Source organism: Coturnix japonica, chromosome 5 (genome assembly GCF_054131305.1).
Source record: "Coturnix japonica strain WE chromosome 5, WE-NBRP24, whole genome shotgun sequence".
Lineage (NCBI taxonomy): Eukaryota > Metazoa > Chordata > Aves > Galliformes > Phasianidae > Coturnix > Coturnix japonica.
The window spans coordinates 23453039-23478957 of NC_140667.1; the positions used below are offsets into that span (position 1 = coordinate 23453039).

The 25919-nt window shown below is 41.5% G+C and overlaps 1 protein-coding gene across 7 annotated transcripts in view; it reads left to right on the plus strand.

The window, feature by feature from the left end:
• The window catches only part of AMBRA1 (autophagy and beclin 1 regulator 1), a 120568-nt gene that overhangs the window by 44997 nt on the left and 49652 nt on the right, over positions 1 to 25919 (plus strand). For 4 of the 7 annotated variants that reach the window (XM_085548746.1, XM_015864397.3, XM_085548748.1 and 1 more), the window contains 2 exons: positions 4580 to 4660; positions 5147 to 5247. In XM_085548746.1, the coding sequence (XP_085404872.1) occupies positions 4580 to 4660; positions 5147 to 5247 (182 nt within the window). Of the gene's footprint in view, positions 1 to 4576; positions 4661 to 5146; positions 5248 to 25919 lie in introns of all 7 variants that reach the window. The other 3 variants (XM_015864395.3, XM_085548747.1, XM_085548749.1) reach the window with 1 other exon arrangement.

Consider the following 25919-nt stretch of genomic DNA (forward strand, 5'->3'; position numbering starts at 1 on the left):
AGCAGATTGCATTAGAAATTCCATGCTGTGTGTTTAATTTCACTTCCTAATACAACAATTTCTAAATATTAAAAATTACTGTTGCCAAGATTGAGAAGCAAAACCTAGCTGCTTTTTTTTTTTTTTTTTCCCTTTTCTTATGGTCTTGAATATCTTCTGTATCCATTCAGTTACTAATGCGGTAGCAGAGTTACTACATGTGAAGAAAAGCCTTTCTTTTCCAACCTCTAGAATGCATAGTTTTGCACCTGCATTTCCATTTTCAAAGCCATCATTTCCACTCTGTTCTATATACTTCGGTCAACAGGCAAGAAAAGTACCAAGAAATCCAGTTTGTACAAACTTTCATACTTCTATAAGCTTTACAAGCCTTCTTGAATATATGGGAATATTGCTTTCTCTTCCTGCACCTTTTCTCTGTTAATGCTATTTTTTTCCTACCAACTGTTATGCACCATGTTAACAATCTTGATTGTGGGGATTGAGTGCACCCTCAGTGAGTTTGCAGATGATGCCAAGTTGGGAGGGAGTGTTGATCTGCTTGAGGTGAGAAGGGTGCTACAGAGGGACCAGTATAGACTGGATTGATGGGCCAAGGCAAACTGTATGAGTTTCAATAGGACCAAGTGTTGGGTCCTGCATTTTGATCACAACAACCCCAGGCAACACTACAGTCTTGGGGAGGAGTGGCTGGAAAGGTGCCTGATGGAAAGGGGCCTTGGTGTGCTGATGGACAGTTGGCTGAATATGAGCCAGCAGGGTGGCCAAGAAGGCCAATGGTATCCTGGCTTGTATCAGAAATGGTGTGGTGAGCAGGACCAGGGAAGTCATCCTGCCCCTCTACTTGGCACTGGTAAGGCCTCATCTTGAGTACTGTGTTTAGTTTTGGGTACCTCAGTACAGGAAAGACATTGAGGTGCTGGAGCAGGTCCAAAGAAAGGCAATAAGGATTGTGAAGGAGGAGAGATTGAAGGAACTGGGGCTGTTTAGTCTGGGGAAAAGGAGGCTGGGGAGAGACCTTATTGCTCTCTTCCAATATCTGAAAAGTGCTTACAGCAAAAACAGGGTTGGTCTCTTCTCACTGGTGACAGGACAAGGGGAAATGGCCTCAAGTTATCCCTGGGTAAGTTTATGTTGGATTTTAGGAAGCACTTTACAGAAAGGGCTGTTAAGCACTGGAATAGGCTCCCCAGGGAGGTGGTTGATTCACCATCCCTGGATGTGCTTAAAAACCATTTAGATGTGGTGCTCAGGGACATGATTTAGCAGAGGGTTGTTAAGAGTTAGGGTAGTATGGTTAGGTTGTGGTTGGACTCAGTGATCTTTAAGGTCTTTTCCATCCTGAGTGATTCTATGATTCTGTGTTGCCGTTCTGGATTATCCCATGCTGGGATCTAAGCAAGTTATCTGTAACCTGAATTCTGGGACAGACCCTTAACATTTGTTGACCATTTGTAGGTGAGGTTTCCTCCTCAGACAAACTAGTCTGGTTTTGTTCCTTCTTCATAAGTTCCCCTGTGCCATTGGCTTTTGCTGGTGCACTGACAGCAAAGGTTAATCCAGGAGGCTTTTCAACCCTGTTACAACACTTGCTGTGACACATTGGTTTCACTTATTTTTGCAGGGAAGCTGTTGGGACTTTTTACAGCGGAATCTTATGAGTGCAAACATACTGAAAGATCTGTCTTTTCAAGTTATGTTAATGAAACTATCCACTGCAAATAATTAACTGAATGAATCTATGGGTAGTTGGCATTAGGTAGGAAGTGGAACATGAGGTTTCCACTCCTAGTTTAGAGAACTTTGTAGGAAGCTTTTAGTTTCTTACAGGAGTGCTTCGCGCTGGCACTGCAGGCAATCTAACATCTGCTCTCCTCCCTCTGTCAGCAGGCAGTGTGTAGTACAGAAATAACACAAAGTGCCACCCATCTTTACTGATCTGTGGAGCTTTTTATTTTCCTTTTTAGAAGGTGCAGAAATAATCTTCAGCTGGCACCAGGGTAATATCAGCTGTTTTAGCTTTACAGCAGTAGATGCTCAAAAACTCTTACGTGACGTTGAGCATAGGAGTTTAGATATAAATGACTCTGTAAATTAGTGATTTGGAGTGATGTTTGGTAATATCCCTTTTTCACACAAACAGCTAAACGAGTGTATCTTAAGCTTCCATTCTGTAATTGGAAATTTTAACATTCTCGCAGGATAGTCACTGTTTCTCATTCCAAATCCTGTTGCATAAGTTACAGTGTAGTGGTAGTTAGAATGGTGGGGGTTTAAAAGTTATTTATTTTAATTTTTAAGAGGGGGGTCTTAAAAGTAGATTGTTTTTTTTCTGAATCTCCAGAGGCTTTCTGTCATGATGAAAACTGAAGGAAGCGTAGTCTGTTTTTTTTACCTTTCTGGCTTTTTGTGTTGAGGGGGTTATGAAAACAGGGACAGTAAAAGAGTTCTCCAATTCAAGTTCTCCTATCTTCCACTTCAGTTCAGATAGCATGTCTCCTAAAACCTTCCTATGGAACTTTGGCTAGTGCCATTTTAAAATACCAGAATTACTTGCTTAAGGACTCTTGATTTCTGCTGTGGGAACCTTTGCACCTTCACCTCTTTAAATTTTTTTGCTAGAGCTAATTCCTCATTCCTTTTGAAGCCTGTTACAGAGATTCTCTTTATCTGGATAGTTCTACAGGGTGTAATCCTGTTGTTCATCTTGCCTTTATTTGTCCTTTATGAGAGCATCTTGTAATTCTAGTAGATGTCCAAAACAAGTACAGATCCTGAAAACTGTTTGGCTTTAGCTCTCCAAGCGCTGCATATCAGCATAGTTTCAAAGACTACTACGTGAACTCTTAAAAAATAATAAAAATCTATTTCTTGTCTGACTTTTGGCAGCTCTTACTGTGTGTGGCAGGATCTGGAACAGGATGCTTGCTGTCCCCTTTGGCCTTTTCTCATTAGCAGGAAAAAGCTGTTATGCCAGCACTCAGACTTTTCAGTATTTCTTCTGTTATTGATCTGCTTCTTGATAGAATGGAGGCTTCTGATAAAAAGACCATTAGAATCTTTTATTTTGCTGATTTCAGGAACCCCTGCTGGTTTCACAGAAACCTCAGGGAGAGGTGTGGCTTTGGCTGTGAATAGCAAATGCTGCTTCTGCAGCAGGAGGAGAAATGGGTGCTATGAGCTTTGATTTAGATTTTATTTTAGTGGAAATAACTTGAAATGCTAATGAGCTTTGCAGAACAACCTCTGCTCTTGTGTTCTTGGTTCCTCAAGTGTGTGGGAAACAGCCATGCAACGGACTTTCTTCTCAGCCCACGTTTCTTGCTCACTGACTTTAAAAAAGCAAAATAACAAAAAAAGAAAACAATCCCAACCACATGCACAACTTGCTGGAGTGGGTTAGGAATGCACTGCTACTGTGTTACATAAGGAATATTTAGTTTTCTAGTGATTCTAGGGGTCTGGAAGTAATATTCTCCCCACAGCTGTCTCGGAGGAGGGCAGTTAGAACTGCAGACAGATGGGGGTCTGGAGTCCAAGGAGAACACACTTACTGCTTGTGCAAGGTCATGCAGAAAGTAAATTTCTGAACTGAAAGCGTAAAGCGTTGCAGAGATCTGTTTCAGAACTCCGCTCGGTGATGGAGTGTCATTGTTTTCCTTTCAGTCTTAGAGCTGTGTGTGTGATTACAGGCACTCTGACATCTGTGAATGCAGTGTCAGGATTTTTGCTTGTTGGAGGTCCTTCAATCTTGGCTCCTGCTTGATGTGGGGTTGCTTTTGCCAAAATCAGCCATGGCTTTGTCTAACTGTGGCTTGGGATTTCCAAGGCTGGCAGTTCCACACGACTTCTCTGGGCAGTCTTTTTGGTCTTGCACTGTTATGGGGAAGAAGGCTTTCCTGTACCTGTTGTAGGACAAAACATTCTAAACCTTTCACCTCATTCTCCAGGGTACAATCATTTGTTGTGAAAAGGAATGAGAGGTTTTTGAAGAGTTGTGTTTTTGTCTGATACCACTTAACATTTCTGACTTCAAAGGAAAAGATTGTGAAAAGTGAGATCTATTTCAAGTTGTGATGGCACTTAGACTGGACTTTGAAGGGAGAGAGCTCAGAAGGAGTCTGAGGATGATGTCAGAAGGCTAAGAATGATGTTCCTTAGTCAGAACTGAAAATGAACAGGTGAAATGTTGCAGATGTCCTCGTCTAGCAGAACATTTTCTTGAGGACTGTGGTGTTTTTGCTTTTGTTCTCATGGTCCAAATCCCAAGGTTTCTGATTCATTTATTTGCATACTGACTTTAGCTAACTGACTGATTTTGCTGATGCTTTTGAGGCACAAACGATGAGCAAACTCTGTATTAGGCAACCTATACACAAAGCTGTCAGACATTTCTGGTATAATAAACTGTGTGAATTTGGAACACAAGAAGCATATGACTTATGCAAAAGAACCATTAAAACTCAATGGTGTCCTCAGGATGACCAGTTGACAATGCTTTTTTTTCCTGTTCATGTAGAATACTTTATTACATTGTATTTTCAATATGCAATTTTTATTTGTTTTTCTTTTGCTGAAGGGACAATGGAGATCGATCCAGGCACCGAGCTCCCCGGAATGCCCGCATGTCTGCACCATCGCTGGGGCGCTTTGTCCCAAGGTAAGGCTTCTACTTGTAAGAACAGAAAGTCCTGTAGGGGCTAGTTGCAGTACAACTCCAAGGCACTTTCAGATCAGTTTTCTTTCTTGTTTAAGGCTGATGTTTTCTTGGTTGGCAACTTCTGGAACTCTTGAGATGGTGTGTTGGCATCATCAGTGATCTTAGCATTTACCTGCATGTTTGGATATAATAGGAGGAGAAAAGAATCTGATGGGAAATTCTTAGTGAGACTTGCTGGTTTAAGATTAGGAAGCTATTGTGGGAGGTAAGGGATATGCTTGATGGTGACTTCAAAGCCGCACTGATCAGAGGAAGATCTAATCTGTAATTTACTATTCATTTCAAGCAGTGAAGTGGCTGGCTAAAGCGGAGGAGTCCAGTCTTCCTTCTGCTACAGTGTGCTGAGATTTAGTCATGTTTTGCCAAGGCTATTGCTGTAGATACTGAGATGTGTCTTCAGGTACATTTACGGTCTCTGTTTTGCAGACGCTTCTTGCTGCCAGAGTACTTGCCTTATGCTGGAATTTTCCATGAAAGGGGACAGCCTGGCTTGGCCACTCATTCTTCTGTCAACCGGGTTTTGGCAGGTAATGAGATTTTCTTGTTTGAAATTATGTATGTTATGTATGAATCTGTGCAGAAGAGGAACCATCAGAAAAAGGCTAGTTCCGACTGTTGATGTTTGAAGTCCCTTGAAACAAGAGAGAGGACTGTTATGGCATGATGGTAAACTATCATTCAAGTTCTTGGGCACTGCAGATTCCATTCTTCAAAGATGTGTACGGGAATGTCAGCGTGATTTGGGGAGGGGTGCTGTTAACAGTTGTCTTTGTTTAGCTTCCTTCCTTATTTCTAGATGTCTTTTACTTAACAACCTGACAGACTAATGATCAGTTTGCTGCAGGTCCTTCTAATTGAATTATAGGGTGCCTTGTTCGTGTTCTGGCTGGCAAGATGCACACAAGGCAATGCAGGATTCAATTAGGATGTTAATAAGTGTGTATTTAAAAGCTAGGCTGCCACCGCATATGGTGCACAGGCATTTGGGAGCCTTAAAGGGCAAGCGGAGGCGGGAGGGGATGTGGAGGGGGACAAGAGTCGACACACTGGCAGCTCATGAATGAAATGGTTCTGGATGACATAACTCTTGAGGGTGCTTTTTTGTCTGATTCTGAGTTGCTCTGTAATTAACCCAAGTACAGGGAAGGCATCTTGGAGCTTGAGGGAGAACAGCAGACAAGGTATGGACAGACAGACCAGATGTGCTTTTTTTCTTGTTTGTAGGTAGTTTCATCACTGAAAGGAGTGCTGTAAGGGTCGTGAAGACTCTTGAGAGATCTTTAGCTTATCTTAAGCTATGATCAACTATGCCTAAGCCATGTTGTGGATATTTCCCAACCGTTCTGCTGTGGAGCTGTGGTTTTTGCATGGTTTTTGCATCTGTAGGAGAGGGGTCTTGTCTTCTGGCTCTTAAGTGCCAGAAGCATCTCTTGGATTTTTGTCTGTGGTCGTTTTTGTCTGAGTGCATGTGTGGTTCATAGACCTTGTTGCAATAGATTAGGCTTCAAAGCACCTCCGCTATTTTTTATTAGGAAACAGTGGAATTAGCTTGAAGCTTTAGCTGACGCATGTACTTTCCCATGCTTGCTGCCTGTGTGGGCTTTGGTTGTTGGCACATGGAAACAGCACACTGGCAGATAATTACTTGCTGCCAGGCAACACTGCAGAGATTTTCTGCAGCCCAGCTTTGCAGGAGACACCTGCCTTCATCCCTCTTCCAGCCCTCCTCATAGTCTGCCTATTCCTTAGTGACTGGAAAGGAGCCTGGCTTCTTCTCCTTGCACATTTTAGGGAATCCGAGCCCAAAAATTCACAACATTTGCTGTTTGCAGCGTGCATGCCAAGATTAACAAAAGAAGATGGAAGTTGTCTGCTAGAAGCCCTGTGATTACAAGACCAATCTTTTCTGTATGGTACTGTGCTGAATATACCTTAGGAAAGGTTTGTTGGTTGCTGCAGTGTTACAGGACCTCACACTGGAAATGGCTGGGATTCCAAGTGAAGACTTTTGTTGACTTAAATATAAAAGTAATTAATTCTCCTAATGCAGTAATTCCTTCTCATGCTTTATTTCAGCATTCTGTTTATTTTGGTATTTACGTACACTTTCAGCTTTCAAAATGTTTTACACTTGCGTTCAAAAACATGTTAATGTGTTACAGATGCCAGGAAAGTTGAAGATGTAAATATTAGGTGGAGGTGTGAAGGATGAGAACTAGAAAACGAGGTGGCAGTTGTGAGATAGAGAATTTCTTGTGGCCATTAGGTCAGTCAGCAGCATTGGCATTTTTGGATACTTTATTTTGGGGCTGTTGAAAGTTGCAATGCAGATAATATGCCTTCTTTTCCAGTTAGCCCTTGCCAAAGCAGTAGTTCTTTCTTCACTACCATAGTGAAAAAACTCATGAGTACTTTAATCCTGGCCTGGCAATTACAGGTGAGGTTGCCAGGCTTGGCTGAGATAAAAATGAATCATCTTTCACTTAAATCAGGCTAATCTAAGCCTCAGTGCCTTGAATTGCTTCATACTATGGTGCATCCAATCTATTACTTCTGATTATTTTTTTTTTTTAAATCCATAAATGCCAAATGTATTTCTTATGCAACCTCTGCAGGATTTGAGAAAGATGCCAGAAAACAAATTCCTAGCCTGACAGCTTGCGTAAAAGCTGACTGTAGTCTTCTGTGGCCACGTGTACATGGGAGCTATTGGTTACGCTTCTCCTGTCCCATTTATTGCTGTATGAGGAGAGGAAACAAAAGAAGCAGACAGATCCTAAGGGTCTGTGTTTTTTGTGCTGCACTGACTAAATTTCTTAGTGTCAAACTTCTTGCTGTCAAGTTCTGTCCACATTTTCTGCTTTATATGAACAACTTTCCATTATTTAATGTTGTTCTCCTGCAATTCTTAAAGACAGTAGGTCCATGCTAGGTGAGAGTGTCTTGTGAATAAATGTGATCTTTAATGAACTCCCCAAAATAACGAGTTACCTAAGCAGATAAGCTAGCACTAAAGCAAAACTGTGGATTTGACAGCATGGCATTGTTGGTATGGGATGACTTAGAGATAGATGTCAGGCAGGGTTTAGGTCAGGGTTAAATACGCTTGTATTTGACAAGGACGTGCAGCCATTCCTGCTCCAAAGCCCTTCTGGGTGAAGGTAGGAAAGGTGATAACAGATGGGTAAAGCAGATGGGAGTTCAGGGTGGGGGGAATTAAAGGGTACTAGTCATCATGACAGACAGATATCTCATGCCAGCAGCCTAATTTGCATGTAGCATTGGAACAAAAACAAGTCCAAGTAGCACTGTCCTTCTCCAGTCGTCTACTGGCACAGTGTAGATCTTTATGTTAGCAGACATGATACGCTATATCACTGTGTTTTGTGGCACCAAGTAAAACACTGTATGGAAATGTATTACATCAACATTGTTACCAGTAGCATTCAAACTTGTAATCACACCAAAAAGTGTTGGTAGTTTGACAAGTTATATTTTACTGTAAAGTCTGTGTTGATTGGCAGTAATTACACTGTCCTCCTTTAATCCTTTATTAACTGAATCTTATATCAGCTTTTTCATTATTTTGTCTGGAATCAATGTCAGGCTGACAAGACTGACACGTCTCATCCTATTTCAACCTTTTAAAATACTGGTATAACACTAACATATTTTTCTGTCTTCCATGTTCTCCTTTTATTTCAAGACTTATCAGAAATCTGGGAGTTCAGTTGGTAGCTCTTCCGATACTCTAGTGTGGGCTGTATGCTGCCCTTTGGACTCTTCTCTCCTTATTGAACTGACACAGATGATGGAGTTATGGTCTCCAAGGAGGCGTCCATACACTGAAAACTAGTTGGATGATGTTTTTGTTGGTTTTTTTTTTTTTTTTTTTTTGTCAGTGAAAGCAGTAAATACATTTTGGTTTTGTATTCAATAAGGCTGACCTATTTCATACAATGGACTACAGTGTCTTGGGACTGTTTGTCTTCTAGTCTAACCAGCAGTGTGTGTTTTTTCTTCTTGTTCTGATAGGCATTTGTGCCTCCCAGGAGAGACCAAAGAGCTGTTCTGTGAGATGAGGTTACACATTTCTTAATGGGAGTTAGTGCTGTGGCAGAGTTCAGCAGCATAACATGCTTGGCTCTGGATCAAGGAAGACACAGCTCGGTGTTGTTTACCACCTCCTACTGTTTTTTTCTTTTTCTTTTTCTTTTTTTTTTTAAATATATATTTTTCCTTGAGGCTGAGGACTTCTGTCCAGAATTTAGTTTGCAGATTTCTTTATCCTAAGTCACACTGTGAGCAGGACAGGAAGTAGTATGAGAATCAAGTCATGGATGGTTTTTTGGCATCTAATTATAGGCAGCTGTAGGTCCTAATATGTTATTAAAGATGAGTAAATATTCGTTGTTTTTTTTTTTTAAATAACTCCCCTTCATTTCTACTGAAGTGCATCTGATCTCTTTTGCCTGCATGAGCCTTTCCTGAAGGCTTTATAGTAATTATCCAGCTACTTCAGGGTAGACAAAGACATGCAGTTGGTACAGTGAAATAAAGAAGGCATTGGTTTCAGTTTAGTGCAAGCTCAGAAGATCAGTGTTTGCCAAGGAACTTCACAGGGGGCCTTAAAAATTGACACAGAGGCCAGTTTGTTGATGTTCCTGTTAGTCAGCAGGGGATCTTCAAATGAAATTGTACTGGAAATGCTTTTTTCTCACCTTGCTTTGGTTTAGTGGACAACTTTCTGTTACACGTGTCTCCACAAATAAAAGGTTTTTTCAGTGTGCAGATACAGATTGTGTTTGTGTGTTCTGACTTTGCCACCAGACTTTATCTACTGAAATGTTTTCCAGCACAGTTGCTCAAAGTTCTCCATCTCATGAGGAAATCCACACTCAGGATAACTGAAGGGTTGAATGGCACTGAATGACAGTCTACGTTTACAGATTTTGAGTGATTTCCTTGCTATTTTAGGGTAATAGACCGGAGACTAAACGCATGTTTTCAAGAAATAAGCTTGGTGTTTCAGATTTTTCCATTACTCATCCCTATTCAGTATATAACTTGCTACGAGAGGGATAATGGTGCAGTTTTGCATCTCTCTGTGTAGGTGCCAACAAAGCTGTGTAATAGGAATTGTGATGGCTATTTCTTTCATTGGAATAAAGCTGAGGCTGTAAGTGAAATTACTTTGTCACCTTAAACTTAATAGTACTGGAAGGTTGACAGCCTGCCTTTGATTTGGGTTGCTGGACTTCACGTATGGTACCCAGATGATATTTTTGCAGAATCACATAAACTGTCCTGTTGTTCAGAGTTAGTGTCCCTGGGAGAATTTCAGGTCATATGTCTACAAGTGATGCAGAAGTTCAGCTTCTTGTTTCTGTACTTCTGCCAGAAACTATTAAGGCACAATAGCTGGAACATCTGAAGTTTCATTTAGATAAAGATTAGCTAAGATGGTGTGTATATATTGTCCTTTCTCTGTGATAGGAAGATTTGTATGAGGTCATGATAGTTTTCCTAATGAGAATTAGGGCAGTGACCTAATGATGTCTCCTGCTGCGTATTCCCAATCTGTTAGCACTCTAGCTGTGTTAAGAGCTCACTTGTTCAAATACAACTGAATGACTATAACTCACCATGAGTTAAAATGGATGTTGATGAGCCTCTGACATAGACAACTGGAAAGAGTATTTGTTGCTGCTGCTACTAGAATTCACCCAGTAACCTTTTGTTTATGCGCTAATGGTGAAAGTGATCGTGATAAGAGGCTGCTTTGGTTTCCCTGGAAACAGTGCTGCAGTTAGATTCTCCAGTTCCTCTGGCATCACAGGTGTGAATGCCTCCCGTAGCTAAGCTTTCTTGACCTAGCTGTGTTCTGTTGCATCCAGTGTCATAGCAAGTTGTGAATTCTATTCTGAGATGCCCTCACCTTTCAGATGTGCTTGCAGCAATGCCAGGCTGTACAAGGTAGGACAGAAATAGATGACTGAACTCCAAAAGGTCAATGAAAGTTGATTGGAAAATACATCCTTCTTGTTCCTGCACCCCCATTTTGCTCACCATTAGCAGGTGTGTACTCCACTTCTCTGGGAAGGATGTTGCTCCAATTCCTCAAAGGCACACTTTCCACTCCCTGCTATAGCTGCTTTATACGTCTACAGTTCAATGCTACAGCCTCTCTTTGTATTTCTGAGTAAGAGGCTGTATTTCCACAAAAAAATGTGAACAGTTCTCAAGTCTGTCACAAACGTGATAGATATCTACAGCTCTCCAGTCAAAAAAAGACTTGAGGAGTGCTTTAAGCTTCTTATGTTTGCTGGCTGGTGACATGGGCTATAGAGAGACCACAGAGAAGGTGGTGACTCAAAGGCTTACATCTTTTCGTATTAAGCAGTACCCAGCAGACTTGTAACAGAAGCAGACTGCTATCTATGTTCATTGACTGCATTACTCTGCAGATCTGTCTATTGTCAAAAGGAGTAGAAGATCAGTACGCTCAGCCAAATTCATGGAGTTGTCTTAAGTGAAAAGGCAGAAGCAAGCTAACAGAAAAAGCCAGTGATGAATGTCTGAGTTAACTATATCTTACTATTAGATCTAGTGTTGTCTTACAGATTCTGCAGCACTGGCTGCAGTGTCTTACCACATCATGACTGTCGTCAGAAAATGAACTTTGTGGTAAATATTCTTCAAATGAAATTCCTCTCCCAGAATTTTAGGAGAAATCCTTGTAAGATGCTATCCCGTTTCTTTGCAGAGAACAGAGTAGTGTCAAGGATCATGCACAGTCTCTAAACCCAGTTTATTTACTAAGATAAACTTGTAATAAATTATATGTATATCAGTTTTTTCACACACTAAGAGTTGCCTCTTTGTGTCCAAGAACTGCAGGTGTTCAAAATGGCTCTTAAATAAAGGTGCAACTGGAAAGTCAAAATAGTGCTACTAGTGTTTTAAAGCTTGCTTTTGCTTAGTCCTTTTTGTTCTTGTCTTCCCTTTATGTTTTTTGCAGCTTAACCTGCGGTTCATCTCAATCTGCTAAATGCGAATGTGTTAATTGATAGGGAATATGAGTCAGCTGGAAATAAGAATCCACAGCTATTTGCACTGTGGGGGGTACTTACACTGTAATTTGTTGGTCATCTGACTTGGGAAACTAAGCTTCCTGTGTAGAAGTAGTTAGAGAGAGAAGATTTTGCTCTGATTCATCTGGAGGGAGCTGAACTTAGGTACTTTAAATCTTATATGGAGCTGCCAGTGTTTTTATCATTCATCATTATATAAGGAATTTGGGAGAAGTACCTTTCTATTGTGGATACCTTTACATGCATCAAATTAGGCTGGTTGCATCCTGCCCTGACAACTGGGTGCAGAAAAAAAACATCTAGAAGAGAAGCAGAATGGACAAAATGGAAGCAGCAGAGGTGGTATAACAAACTAAGAAACAAGGAACGTTGAGGGGAGGAAAAGAATTAGCTGTTTGGTTTGCATGGAGCGTGCTCCTTTGGGAATGCCTTGCTTCCAGAGGTTAAATACTGCTTGGCAGAGCAGCAGTGCCAGGAAATTCAGCCTGCACTGAGCAAGACGGTTAGACTAGGGAATCTCCAGAGATCCTTTCCATCACTGACCTTCAGAGATTCTCTGAATTATGGAGTACACAAGAGTAGTGAAATGATATTTGGGCTCCCTGTATGTGAAAATGGAGTTCTATTTGAAGCAGTAGGTACAGCTGCTTCTAGTTGAACATATTGCGATAGCCTGTTGTAAGACATTGATGACTTTTTCTACAGAGGACTTCTGACTCTTTCAGACGTTGTCTAAAAGTGCGAGTGTTACTAGAGAAAGCTGTGTTACTAGCTTTCTTTAGGGATACTTATTTTGTTCCAAGAGTCTCAGTTTCCTTTTGGTAAGTGGAACCAGAAAGCCAAAAACTGTTCAATCCGCTACTTACACAACATGAATCTGTAGGAAAAGGTGGTGTGGATTAGCTGCAATATGTTATGAGCATAACTTACAATTTTATTTGTAAATGCAATTTAAAATGAGTACAACTTTTCCAGTCAGAGTGAGTGCAGACCCCTTTGTCTTACAGGATATGCTTAATGAGGAGTTAGGTGTCAGGGGAGTTTTGGCTAGGATCTGGAAATGTGGCTGCACTGAGATTAGCAGTAGTTGGGAAGATCTGCATTTACTCAAGTGTGCCAGATGTTGTCTGTGACTGGCTGCATTTCAGGAGTTGTGGAGATGTTTTTGATGTGTTGTCCTTGGTTATGCTGCCCCAGGAGAAGAGTTTCTGCTACAGAAATGCTTATGGCTTTGTCCTTCCCAATCCTTCATAGGAGAAGATTCTGCTAAAGGGTTACGAGGTCCCAAATACAGAGCCCCAAAGTGCTAATTACACTTTTGCCATTCTGTTAGAGGGATGATTACGATGATTACATTTCCCAGAAGAGATGAGGGATGCAATTGCACTGTTATTGTTACCAGCCCTGGTACACAGGCCTCCATATGCGTTTTTGGAAGCATGTTTCAAACAGGAACAGTATGGTACTCAAATCCCTAAATTAGGCTGAAACAATGGGGAAGATTTCGGGCAGTTAAAGGAAGCAGATTTTGTGCAATGACCCGGGCCAGAGGCAAGATGTACTTCAAAGGAGCCAGCTGTTGAGTGTGGATAGGAGCCTTTAGTTCATTGTTACTGGTCTGTTGCCGTTGGTTGGTGGAAGAATCAGGAGCTTGGGTCTGGGATCAATCCACATCTGATTGCAGCCAGTAAAATTGGCTGTTGATTTAGTGGACAAATCTTTCCTGCATTTTCTTCATTCCTTGTGATGGTCAAGGGGAGCATGAATTCCTGTCATGATTACATAGCTCTAAAACCTTACAACAAAGGAGGCAATATCAGAGTATGAAACTGTTGTTATTTTTTTTGTATGGTTTTAATACCACCATTCTAGATGGTATGAAAATCCACTTACAGCTTTTCTTTGTGATTTAGAAGGACTTGAAGTAGCTCAAGAAAAATCTGCTGAGAAAAACTTCAGATAAAGTGCCATAACCTTCATGTACTTAGCTAATCAAAGAAGTAGTAGGTAATAGTTGTTTGGTCCAGATACAATGAACTGGGGGAAGGGTTTTTGATAAAGCATGCTTTAGGAGACAAAAGGAATTAGAAATAATGCAGACTAATTTAGACTGGAAACAAATAGCAGATATTGGGTATTGCTAGAATTGAATTTTCTGTTTATTTCTTAAGGTACTGCTTCATTGAATTTGCCACCTACCTTATGGCAGTTAATTGTTTAAACTGTTGGTGGTTTTTTTTGGTAGGTGAAGCATTTAAACTAGCAAAGTTGTTCCCTGAACTCAGGGTGAAGTTTATGAGTGTACGAGCTTGTCCTACAGTTTCTGGTCTATGCGATAGCCTCAACTAGATGTCTCCTATGGTCCCAGGACAGGAGGCCTCAGTAGCCATGTGCATCATTTCATGTGCCGTGGTCTGCTCAAGTGCTTTGTGACAGAAATGAGCACTGAATGTGAGAGAGCTTGTATATAGAATTTGTGGATACAGGCTGGCCCTTCTGTTGTTGTTTTAGTGACTGGAAAGCTGAAGCTGGCTTTGAGATTTAGGAAGGCAAGAAACGGAGCTTGGGGAAAAATGATGATGCTCTTGAAAGTGAAGGGTGCTAGCTGATTTCTTTTGTATGCGTTGTTAAAGTGATGAATTTCTCGATACCATTATATCAGACGGGGTAAGATTTTGCAGAAGTGCTCATCATCTTGTGGGCGGTGAAGGCCCCTTGGGGACATGTCTCTTTGTGGGTGGTAAAGCTCACTTAGCCTTAAATTATTTTCCCATAGCTCATTGCTTCTTTCTTTCTTTCTTTTTTAATAAAAAGATCACCCCCACTCTTGAAGGAGAAGGGAAGGCAGGGAACCTGTTGAGATCTGTGTGCAGAGTTGTGGAGCTGTGGGTCTTCTCAGTTACCTGCCACATTAGACTGTTGTTGTCTGTGCAGAGAATAATCCTGATTTTTGCTTACACATTTTGCATGGTATGGGGAGATGAAATCTTGAACCAACTTCATTATAAATTACCTGCATAGACACTTCAGTAGCAATCCTTGATTGAAGATGAAGGAAGCTCTTGTTATGGCAACAGAGTTGTATATTTTATAAGGGATTGGTAAGGATGCTGTATATTTTAGCTAGCTCCCTTTCCCAGGTAGATTAGATTGTGTCATTGGATCCTCCTGCTTGCTATCCTGGAGTTTTTGATAACTGAGCAGTACATCAAACTATCAATAAATAGGACTTTTCCCAGAGCATAAAAGCTACATTTGTTGTTGGTGTTAAACAAGTAGGAGTGATGTCAGGAGGCAGTAAATGTCCTGCATGAAACAGACATTCTTAAAGAAGGCAGAGGATACTAACGGTGTTTCCACACCAGCAAATAAGGGCCCTAGTCGAGGTGAGAGTATTATGTAATCTTGGTTCAAATTTTTAATTCTCATAGTTCAATCAAAAGTAAGCTGGAGGAGATTTTGTACACTGATTTTAGACAAACAAATACAAACAAATCAAGTGTGAAAGTGTATTCTGCATATACCGTTCCCTCCAGTGCCTTCTTTTTTGAATGGATATGTCTCTAGTTCAGAGGTAGGGACGGAGGAGAGATGGTCTCCGTTGTTTACAGGAGCGCAGAGAGTTGATTTTGAACTAAGAAAGAGCTGCATGTCTGCACTGCTGCAGGAAACTGTGTTTTGCTTACTTGAACATTAGTTTGACGCTCACCTGCTGAGCTCTGTGTGAGTTGGAATCCAGCAGTCTCTGTGTTTCTACAAGTTCAAAATTAGCAAGAGCTGTGAGCCAGGAATTCATCTATGAAGACAAGTGCTCTTGAGTCATGCTGAGTGCCCTGGTAGCCTAACTTTTGAGTACAGGCCTTGTTGATCTGGGAACCTGATCTTCATCTCTTTCCCTTGCTTCAAGCACTGCCTATAACTGTATGCAATTTCAGCTGTACCAAGCTGTTTCAACCCACCTGGTTTTACAGCAGTGTGGATGTTGCATATGACCAGTTAGATAAACATCAGAGCTGGCAGTGCACAGAGATTGGTGTGGGAGAAGCTGTGGTTATGTTCATAATCACCTGTTTGTCTCCTCCATGTTCTGGGGAGGTGAGTGTGGTACTGGTGGAAGTCATACACAGAAGCCTACTTAGGAGCAATTCAGGAATTAAAAATATTATGACCTCTGCTAAGTCAGGAGCGATGATGGTTAGGAAACTAGTTCTGAGCTTTGACCAGGAAATGGTTACTAAACGCAAAGCAGCTCTAATAGTATTTGAGAGATGGAAGGTAGGCTGGAAACATGAAAAGTGGTTTTGCCGTAGTGAGCACTGTGTTTGTCAGGAAAAGAGAAGTGACTGCCTGTTCATGTGGTGCATTTGAGAGCTGAAAAGAAGACTGAGCAGAAAACAAAGGTCATGATGAATACATTTCCCCTTTTCACCCGACACGTTCAATCTGTGGTCCAGTGCCTGAGGAATTTAGAGATACAAGAACTTAATGCACATTTGTATTGTGAAAGAAAAGAAGAGCATACAAATGTGTACTGACAAGTGATGAGGGGTGGAAATCAGCACAAAAGAAATAGGATAATATCATCAGGGCAAGTGGAAAGCTTAAAAGCTTGGCAAGATTCTTCTGAATGTGATGGAGGAATAGCAGGAGGGATGGGGGGGGCTAGGAAGATGGAAGAAGTAATGTCATTCTCTAATTTCTCATAAGCAATTGGGATTCTGCGCAGAGAGAAATGGAGGCTGGAGGAGGGGAGGGATTGAGGAATGAGTCAAAGGTGGTGACAAGGCAGCTGGGATTGCAGGCGTGGGTTTTAGTTAAATGGGAGAAGTACTTTTCCTTATTTCAAACAATTGTTCATATTAGCATTCACGGTGTGGGCATGCATACACCCATCCATGTGACATGTCGCCTGGTGTGCTGCACACAGCTTGTTCAAGGATCTGTCTTTTGGTTCGTGGCAGAGGCCATCCGCATCTTCTCTGAGGTGCATTAGTAGAAGGAAAACGATGAAAACTATCACTACTACACACAGATATCTTACAGTGGGTAGTGAAATGGGAACTGGTTTCAGATCTGGTGAGGAGCATGATTGGGAGGAAGGAGGCAAAACAAATGCGTCTCATGAGGACACTGAAAAGCATGAAAGGAACATTTTGACACTCAAGTGATAGAAGATGCAGTAAGAAGAGGGGTGAAAGTAGAAGAGTTATTGATAGTGCTTATAGACTTGAAATTATAGCAAGACAGAAGGGTTAACAGAAACTGGAAGACAGTTATGGTGGAGAGTGATTCAGATATTCAGAGAAATATCTTGTAGGCCATGTGGAATGAACAGTTATGCAAAGCTATTGAATGATGGGTGGGAGCGTAGCTAAGAGTTTGAGCCCTTTGTGGAAGGCATGGAAGTGATGTGAGTGGTGTGCAGAGTGGCTGCTGGAGTTCCACAGAAGGCACTTGACACATATGTTCCTCTTGACATGGGAAGGAGTGAAAGCTGAAGGCAAAGCCCCATCTTTACTTCCCTGCTTGCAAAGAGGCCATTTCTGACTGGAAATGTCAGTGTATTGCTGCATGGGGATGGTCACAGTTCAAATGGCCTTTTTTTTTTAGAATTGTCTGGCAGCTGCTGCTGGCCCAGCCTTCTCAAGCAGGAAGCTCTCTGGAGCAGGGTGCAGACCCTCGTGGCCCTAGCCATAGAAAATGCAGCAGCATTGCCTGTGAAGTACACTGTATTGTTATTCTGGTTCTCGCTGGAAGGAAAAATCACTCTTGATAGCTAGCTAATGACCTTCCTTCTGCCATCAGTTTCTTTTGTTTCAAGGTTCTTGCCACTGAGTGTGTGCAGACACTCTAATGCCTTTGCTTCAGGGCGCTGCATTAAGTGCAGGGCACCTGGTGACATTGCCCTTTCCAGTTGGCTGATTGTGCAGAACTGTGAAGAGCTTGATGTCAGTATCATTACTTCTCTGATTTTAGTTAGCTACCGCTTACCTTCTGCTGTCCTTCTCACCTGTGAAGTCCAATAAGATTGTCCAGTGGCACTGTGCCATTACACTGAGTCCTAGGACTTGAGAGCTTGATCTGAAGTGCTCATCTTCTTAGGCTTTACCTGTGCTGATGTTTTGATCTGGTAGGCACTGGACTTCTGACTTTCCTGCAGTGAAGGTGATCTTGGAGCCTCACTGCAGTTTCCTTTTAGTTTATGACCCCTACCTCTAGTAAAGCGTGGCTTGCTCCGGACTGTTTATAATCTAAAATTTTACATCAAACCAGTAAGCTGCAATTGCCCCATTTTCATTGTCTGAATTTCCTTCTGCTATTATTAGTAGAAGTGTTGGTTGCATTGGATAGCAGTTTCTTGAACACGTCTGCTTGTATCCTCTGATAGTATTATGAACTAATTTGTATTGGATTAAGGTCAAGTCTGCCCTAGAAAGAAATAAAAACCTATCTGAAATACCCATCTGTTGTGCAGCCCAGGAGCTACATGTGGAGTAGCTGGGATGTACTGCTACTGCTTTGAGCTTAGGTCTTAGTTTATCCCTGTGTAGCTTTGATTTTGACTTCTAACACTTAGTAAAATAATGGGATAAAGTGTCAGTCTCTTTTGATCTTGCAGTTGCTTTTGTAATTGCAGTGAATTGGACCTGTCTGGCATGAATTCAGCTGTGGCGCTGATTTACAGAAGTCGCCGCAAGGTTATGAACTTTGCTGAACTCTTTGGGGAAGTCCTGCTGCTTTCTGGGAGCTCTGCTGCTGAATCATGTGTTTTAAATGTTGTACTGTTTCTTTCAGGTTGTTGAACAGTGGTCCAGCAACATGTGGACCACTGTTAGTCCTGCTCTGCTTGCTCCAGGATCCTGATCACTCCTTGAGCCTGAATCTCTGTATTCACTGAGGTTATGGAACTTGCTCAGCGCATTTAATCTAATGGTGTTAAGAGTCTAATTTCCATTGCTGTCATTGAGGTCATCTCAAACTACCCTCAAAACTTCCTTCATCAGAAAGTGTTCAAAGCATTGTAAGGGCCAAGCACTTTTCTTAATGTAGGTTACTTTTACCTTATTATTTCCCAGCTGGAACAATGTGGTCTCCTCATTGCATTCTTCCAGGTTGGGCTTCCTCCTTTCTACTGTACCGTGCTTTAATTTTGAACTACCTTCCCATTAGTTTGTCTGCTATTAGGCTTTGTTTTTTCCCAGTTTGCACATTTTCTGCTTTTCTTGGTTGTCTCCCTGTTCACCACTTCACCCAGAAAACAGCTAGCCTGGCTGCTTGCTTCCCATTTCCTGCTCTTCCTTCACTTCTCATCAGATTGGGGATACCTCATGAATTGCTCCATTAGTGATGTCTCTTCAGTTCTGTCTTTTAAGAGCAACATTAGTGCAAATTTTGCTTGCAGATATAGCAACTATATGGGACCCACTGGTCTGAATAGCGGCTTTTAGTGAGAGCAGCACACAGTTAAGGCACATTTCATGAATGCCACCTGTCAGCTCTCTGTTTCCCCTAAGACACTTTGTTAGTTTATTATATGGAGTTTATTTAAGTTGTCAGGACCTGCATTCTTATTAATGGAGTTGCATTTTTCTCCAAGGAGACATGATTTCATCTTAACCTCCTGTATGTGTACTCATTCAGAACAGGCAAGTGTTTCCTCAGCAGACCTACTCTGGTCACAGGATATTATAGCTGTGAAATGTAATCAACCATTGAGTGTGTTTAGCTTACTTCTCCGCATTGTGATGGCAGCTCGGTTTGTGTTGCTGGGCTGACACAGCGTTTCCATTGTAGGATGCTCAGGGTTTATGCTGTAATAAAACTAGTTCTGAAATGTGTATAAAGATAGTAAGAATTTTTGCAAGTCTTCCATTCACTGATGAGCACAGAGGGTTTGGATGCGTTTCTGTGCTTGGAGCTTGTATTAATACTGCATGCTGCTTTTTCTACAATGAAAAGTGCCTCTTGTGTAGGAGCTTTGCCCTGTATTGATATACAGTTAAATCTCAGGAATTTGGATCCTTCTAGGGATCATACTGCTTTTTGGATCAGTGAAAATGTGTGTTACTGCAGTGTGGTGGCTGATAAGACATTTATGTGCTCTATGAGGACACAGCTGAGGTTTTTTCCACTGAAGATGAGTATTTTGGCAGAAGACACATGCAATTCAAGTTGTGCTAAGCACACATCCTTGCAGTAAGAGCTGCAGAGGCAGCAGCAGGCATTTGGCTGCTGATTTGTTTGCATTAATAGGATTTCAGAGATTTCACTTATAAAGGAAGAGGCTATTCTCCATGAAAAGCAATTTTACTCTATTTTAGCATCTGTTCTACATGTATCTGCACCACTGTGTTATTTAGCTGGGAGTCCTATTTGAGCCTCTGCTCAGGAGAGGAATTATTCAGTGTGAAAAGAAAGTGTGGCCGTGCTAATCTGCCAGGTATGGAGCTGGTGATAACATATAACTTTTGTGGAATGTGGGATAAAGCTGGCAAGTGTGACAAGTCTCTACAAGAAAATCTCAAAAATTGCAGGAGCTCTGAATTAGCTAAAATCATATAGAGCAGTTCTGGCAAGGCTGGATTAGTGTGATGCTGCATTAGCTGCTGTTAGACAAGTGAACTGCAGTAGACGTAGTGGATAGTGTGAGTGGTGTGACAGCTTAAGTTCACAGGCACTGGCCTTGGGTGCTAAGGACATCCTCACTAAGCAATGACAGTAAGCGAGATTATTTCTTTTTTTTTCTTCTTTTTTTTCTTTTTTTCTATAGTGGAAGTATTCCTCTGAATCCAGGCATCTCTGCTAGACCAGAAAGTTAACTTCTTAGTTATCACTGCAAGCAAAAGCATATGAATCCCTGCTAATTGCATTTCTCAATGCCTGTGCCACTGGTCAAGGCACGGCTCATGGATAGGCTGGCTGCAAATGTGCTGGTGGGACCTTGCAAACTTTTTGTTGAATAAGAGAATTGATGCTGGGATGCAGGCAAACAAATGACCCTTAAAAGTCAGGTGTGTTGAGCTGCTTTGCTTTGACACATAGCAAGTGTATTTGAGGACTGCCCAACCAGTGCCCATGTCATGCAGCGTAATGGGCTCTGGTGTTGGAAGAGCCCTTTAAATAGGAGAGGGGAAAGTAAGTCCTTATGTCCAGCATATCTGCATGGGGAATATTGTCCTTGTGTGCTTCAGAAATGCAGCAAAATGAGATGGGAGCTCTAGAGACTTGAGCTTAGAGCCTGGTGGCTGCTCTGTGCGACTTGAACAGAGCTGTGCTCTTGGTGGAAGGCTGCCCCTTTGTTTAGTCTCTGCAAGGCTCTCCATCTGAGGCAATTAGGATTAGCAGGCACATTTCATGCTCTGAAAAGTCAGAAAGGGAAAGAAAAAAGTTTTACGAAAGGAATTGCCTGGCAGGCAGAGATTCCACTCTGCTTTTGTGCAGAGAATAAACACAGATGTGAAGGTTAAAAAGCAGACTTCCAACAGCCTTTAATGAAGGGCTTGGAAATGGTGCAAGGGTCTTATTGACAGAGAAGAGAGGAGGCATTGCAAGGGATGGAGCTGGCAGAGGGAGGAGCCCAAATGACACTCAGCACAGATTAGCTGCGAGACCTTGCTAGTTCACCTTCAGAGGGATTGCATGAAATTTGAACTCTGGCAGGAGAGATGTGGCATTTTGGCTTGCAGAGTCACCTACTGTTTTGTGAAGCTGGAAAGGAAGGAGAGCTGTGAACATACCCTCATATGTAGGTTCAGACAGAGGTGAAAGAAGAAAATACACACTTCTTTGAAGACTACAAAGTTCAGCTCTCTTCTGCCTTCTCATACCAGCTTCATCTGGAAGTGTAAACTCCTTCCTCCAGCCCTTTACTCAGTGCTTTTCCTTAGAACTTCTTTCTGCTACAAACAAAATCATCTAAATGGCTGAAATACGCAGACATGCTTGAAACAAAACATTAGATGAAGTGCAGTGCAGATTGGAATGTATTTTTAGTGCTTGAATATTTTCCCTAAAAGCCTGTGCTGTAGGAAACATGTTTTACTGCTTGAATCATATGGTAATGTGAGGCATGCTTTTGACACGCTGCTGTCACATGGAAATAAAGAAATGGTCTCAAAACAAGCAACAGTATCTACAGATGCTTCTTTTAATGGCTCTGGCAGCTTGCTGATTGGAGGACTCTGCCTTGACTTCTATTTCCAGCCAGGGACCTGAATGAACTGAAAAGAAAGCTTGCTTGCCCGCCCGCTTCTTAAGCAACTTGTGACCACTGTCTGTCAACCAGTAACAGGTGTTAGTTTCTGTTTCCATAACCTTTTCCTGCCAAGCTCTTCTAATAATCTCTAATTAGCAGGAAGATTTCACTTGACTCTCTAGCCTTGTAACATTTATTTCTACCTGCGTGCCTCGTGGGACACCTCTCTCTCTTTAGAAATGGTATGCAGAATCAGAATTCCAGATGTCACATGGTACTCAGTAAGGAAAAGGGTTTTGCTGCTTAAAATGCATTTTCACGTGTGCTACTAAATAGTGTGAAGCAACTTGCAGAGTGGAACTTCTTCATAGATATTCTTCGCTATGGTGGCTAGAAGGTTCAGAAATCACAAATGGGAGTTTTCTTAGAAGGAAAAGAATATCACTTAGAAGCTTCATTTAAGTTGTGTGAACAAAAGCAACGCTGAGACTTGCGAGCAACATTTGATGATTGTACTAAATACCCTGTAAGAACAAATTTTTAAACTGTGCAAATTTTGTATCCTCTATAGCAATAAATCTGCACAAACTAATTAATTACATATCGTTAACAAGATGCAACTATTACTTTGAGTTCAGTTGACAAAGTCAGGGTCACTGTGTTGTTCATCTCTTCTCTTTCCCAGCAGCTATTGAGCTATCATCTTTCTTCCTGCTCATCACTGAGCTGAGGCTTGAGTTCAGCACTCTGATATGCCCACAGTTCAATTGGTATTCCTCATTACCTAGTTTTTTCTTGATGGTAAGAGACTATGAACCTCACAGATTAAAAAAAAAAAATTAAAAAAAAAATACTTACTTTAGAGGTAACTGCTTATTCCTTACTGGTCAGCCTGAGTAGGATGAGTACTTCCTAAGCAGTGATGCTTGCTTTAGTGTTTATGTTCAGAGGCTATAATAATGTAACCTGTTTGTCAGCCATGAGGGGGAAGTGCTTTTCCTCATCTGAGAAGTTCTGTGTGAATATTGCTGGCTGAAATCTTGCTGGTCCTGGAATCTCACTGTTCTCTTTCATAGTTGGTTTTCCAGTTTCCTGGGCTATCATGTTGGCATGAGCAGGGACATCTCTGTGGGGTGAACAACAGGAGAGAAGCAGGAATTCTCTTTCCTGAGAAGAAAATTATCTGCTTAATTGGTGAAGTGCAAACAATTTGGACAAGAGGGGAATGCATCTGAAAAGGACCTTCACTTCTTCTAGTCTCCCAGAGGGACAGCTAGACCCCACCATCAAAGGCAGATGTTCCCTTGTGCATTTCTATTTCAGTTGTTACATCGGACAGAGGAATGTCTCTAGTATCAGGATGTCGAGGAGCCGTCAGGAGTGTACTGGGGATGGAGGCTTTGGGCAGGGCATTTGTTAATTTCTTGTTTATATTCTTGCAAATAAACTCATTTATTTTTCAGGTCTGAAACTTGTAGCAGGAAAATTCCCTTTCGCATGTCATGTTTGCATTATTCACGATGCGAATAAAGCCCTCGGGCACTCACTGAGCTCCTATTAGAGTATTCATCTTTGCTACCTGCAGCTGAGGCCTACTTCAATTCCCATCTCTGCTAAGGCTGTGGAACTCGGCATGCTAAGTGTTGCCCATGTTAAAAGGAAATTTTGCAATAGGAATGAACATGAATGGGGAATTGCATTTCTTCTTATTTTGTACATCTGGGGTAAAGGAAAAACAATAACCTTTTGAAGGGTTCAGCTTTCAGAGAGCATAGATCTCTCTGGGGCTTTCTCTGTTCACGTCATTGAACTACACTTCGCAATGTTTTTGTGCATCCATTCATATAATTTTACCTACTTGCTATTTAAACCATGCTGGGAAATTGAAAAAAATGGTCTCTTCAAATGGCTACTTACCAAAATAGATCCTTAAAAATACCAGGTTGTTACGCATATTGTTTCTACAGTGTTAGCCCAGTTGTAGATAGTTAGCTCTGCCACTTCCAAGACAGTGTCTTTGTGGTAGTCTGGAATACAAATTTGCTGTGACTTGTCAAAAACATTTTCAGGATTGCATGTTTTTACTGTCCCCAAAGCCAGGCTGCCCTGTGGAATGCTTCAGAGTTGGAGATGTGCAAGAAGCTGTTACAGCCCCAACTAATTGACTAGGACAATTAGTAACATTTCATCTGGCTTCAAATCGTTTCCAAATTGGCTGAGGGAGTCTGACGCATTCTTGCAGCAAAGAGCTTCATTCTTGGTTTCTCAAATAAACTGGTCCTGTGTTTTGGGCTTATTGGAGACTGGGTAGTAGTAAACCTAGGATTTGCATAAGTAAAACTCACCATCTGTGATAGATCCATTCTGCAAGCCTTGAATAACCTCAATATCATTAGCTACAGTTACAAATGGGCACATAAAGAGGTAATTACTTTTCAAAGGTACTCATGCTTAAAGATACAAGTACTGATCTAGGGGGAATTTTATACCAGGGCCTAATCATTTTCTCAAATTGAGTCACAAATTAGCTCAGGGACTTTTCCAACTTCCTCAAAGGCATCTGCCTTATCTTTAAGCATCTTAATAAATTTTACTTCACTATGAAGGAATCTGCCAGACAATAAAAACTTGGGGAAATGATCTAGTTGGGGGTGGGGGGAGGGGAAGAAAAAAAAGAGAAAAAGAAAAAGAGGTTAAACTCTACTTTCTTCTAAGTTTATAGCAGAGAAATTTTTATCACATGTAGATGGTCTGCATTCTTGAAACCAAAGGCTGTATAGCTTGAGTATTAGTTCATCCACTGAGAATCTGATAGCAGTAGTCTCAAAGTATCCTGCTCTTCACCACTTCAGAAATACCTTGTAAAGTGATTTTGCAGCCCATTTTTTCTCTTTCAGTCTAAACTCTGACATGAGCTGGTGTGGCTTGATTCATAAATGAGCAATAGCTGACTACTGACAAAGGTTCATTTCTCCGCATGGCAAATGAGTTGGACCCTCTGAAACGATTGAGACTGATGGATAAATAAGTGGCACGTGTAGGTGGCCTATAAGAATAGGTGGTGTTTTTTCTTTTTCCTAAGCCTTTGTTAAGACATTTTCCCCCCCACTCTTTAAACTCTCCTGTCATGTGCTGAGTGGGGGTGGGTGGAGATCAGGGCGGTGGGGGGAGAAGGGGGGCCGCTGAAAGCATTTATCTTCATTTCTGCTATCATCCAGTGTTTATTATGCCGTGATAGACATACGCAGGAAAGCTGCCAATCAAACCTACATTCACTGCATTTCAATTGGCCTTCACTTTGGATTTCAGCATTTTGAAATCTACATCTCCTCTGCAGAGAAAGGTCGTTCTGTTCATGGCAATGACAAGCCCGAGACCCTCGGGTACCCATTGCAGTCACTTGTGATTCCATCAAACAATACAAGATCCAGGGATCAGGACAGACTGTCAAGTGCTTGGTGAGAACTGTTGCTTGTGAGAGTTGATCTGCTGCCACCCAGATTTAAGTAGCTGAACTGTGGATTTTGCCTCAAGTTACACTAGGACATAAGAGGCATCAGCACTTTCTTATGTTCTTACTCAGGCTGAAACCCAGTTGAGGTGAAGCAGCTGAGAAGAGTCCTTGAGCTGCACAGCGAATACAAGCTCTATAACACTGACGATTTAACATCCCTGTTAATTTTTTTTCCCCATGTTCTCAAGTCTCTCCTACCAACCAACAGAGAAATCAAACACAAAAGGTTAGGACAGCGTAGTTGTGTACTGGGGATTATTTTCTTTCCTAAATTAAATGTCTCAAATGTTTTCATGCCTTTAATTGTCTCTACTGTAGGGCAGTGCATGTGGGAGGCTTCTGGCAGGGTTTGTGAAACCATAGAAGTGTTATTCCCTTTTGTTGTATGTAAGTAGA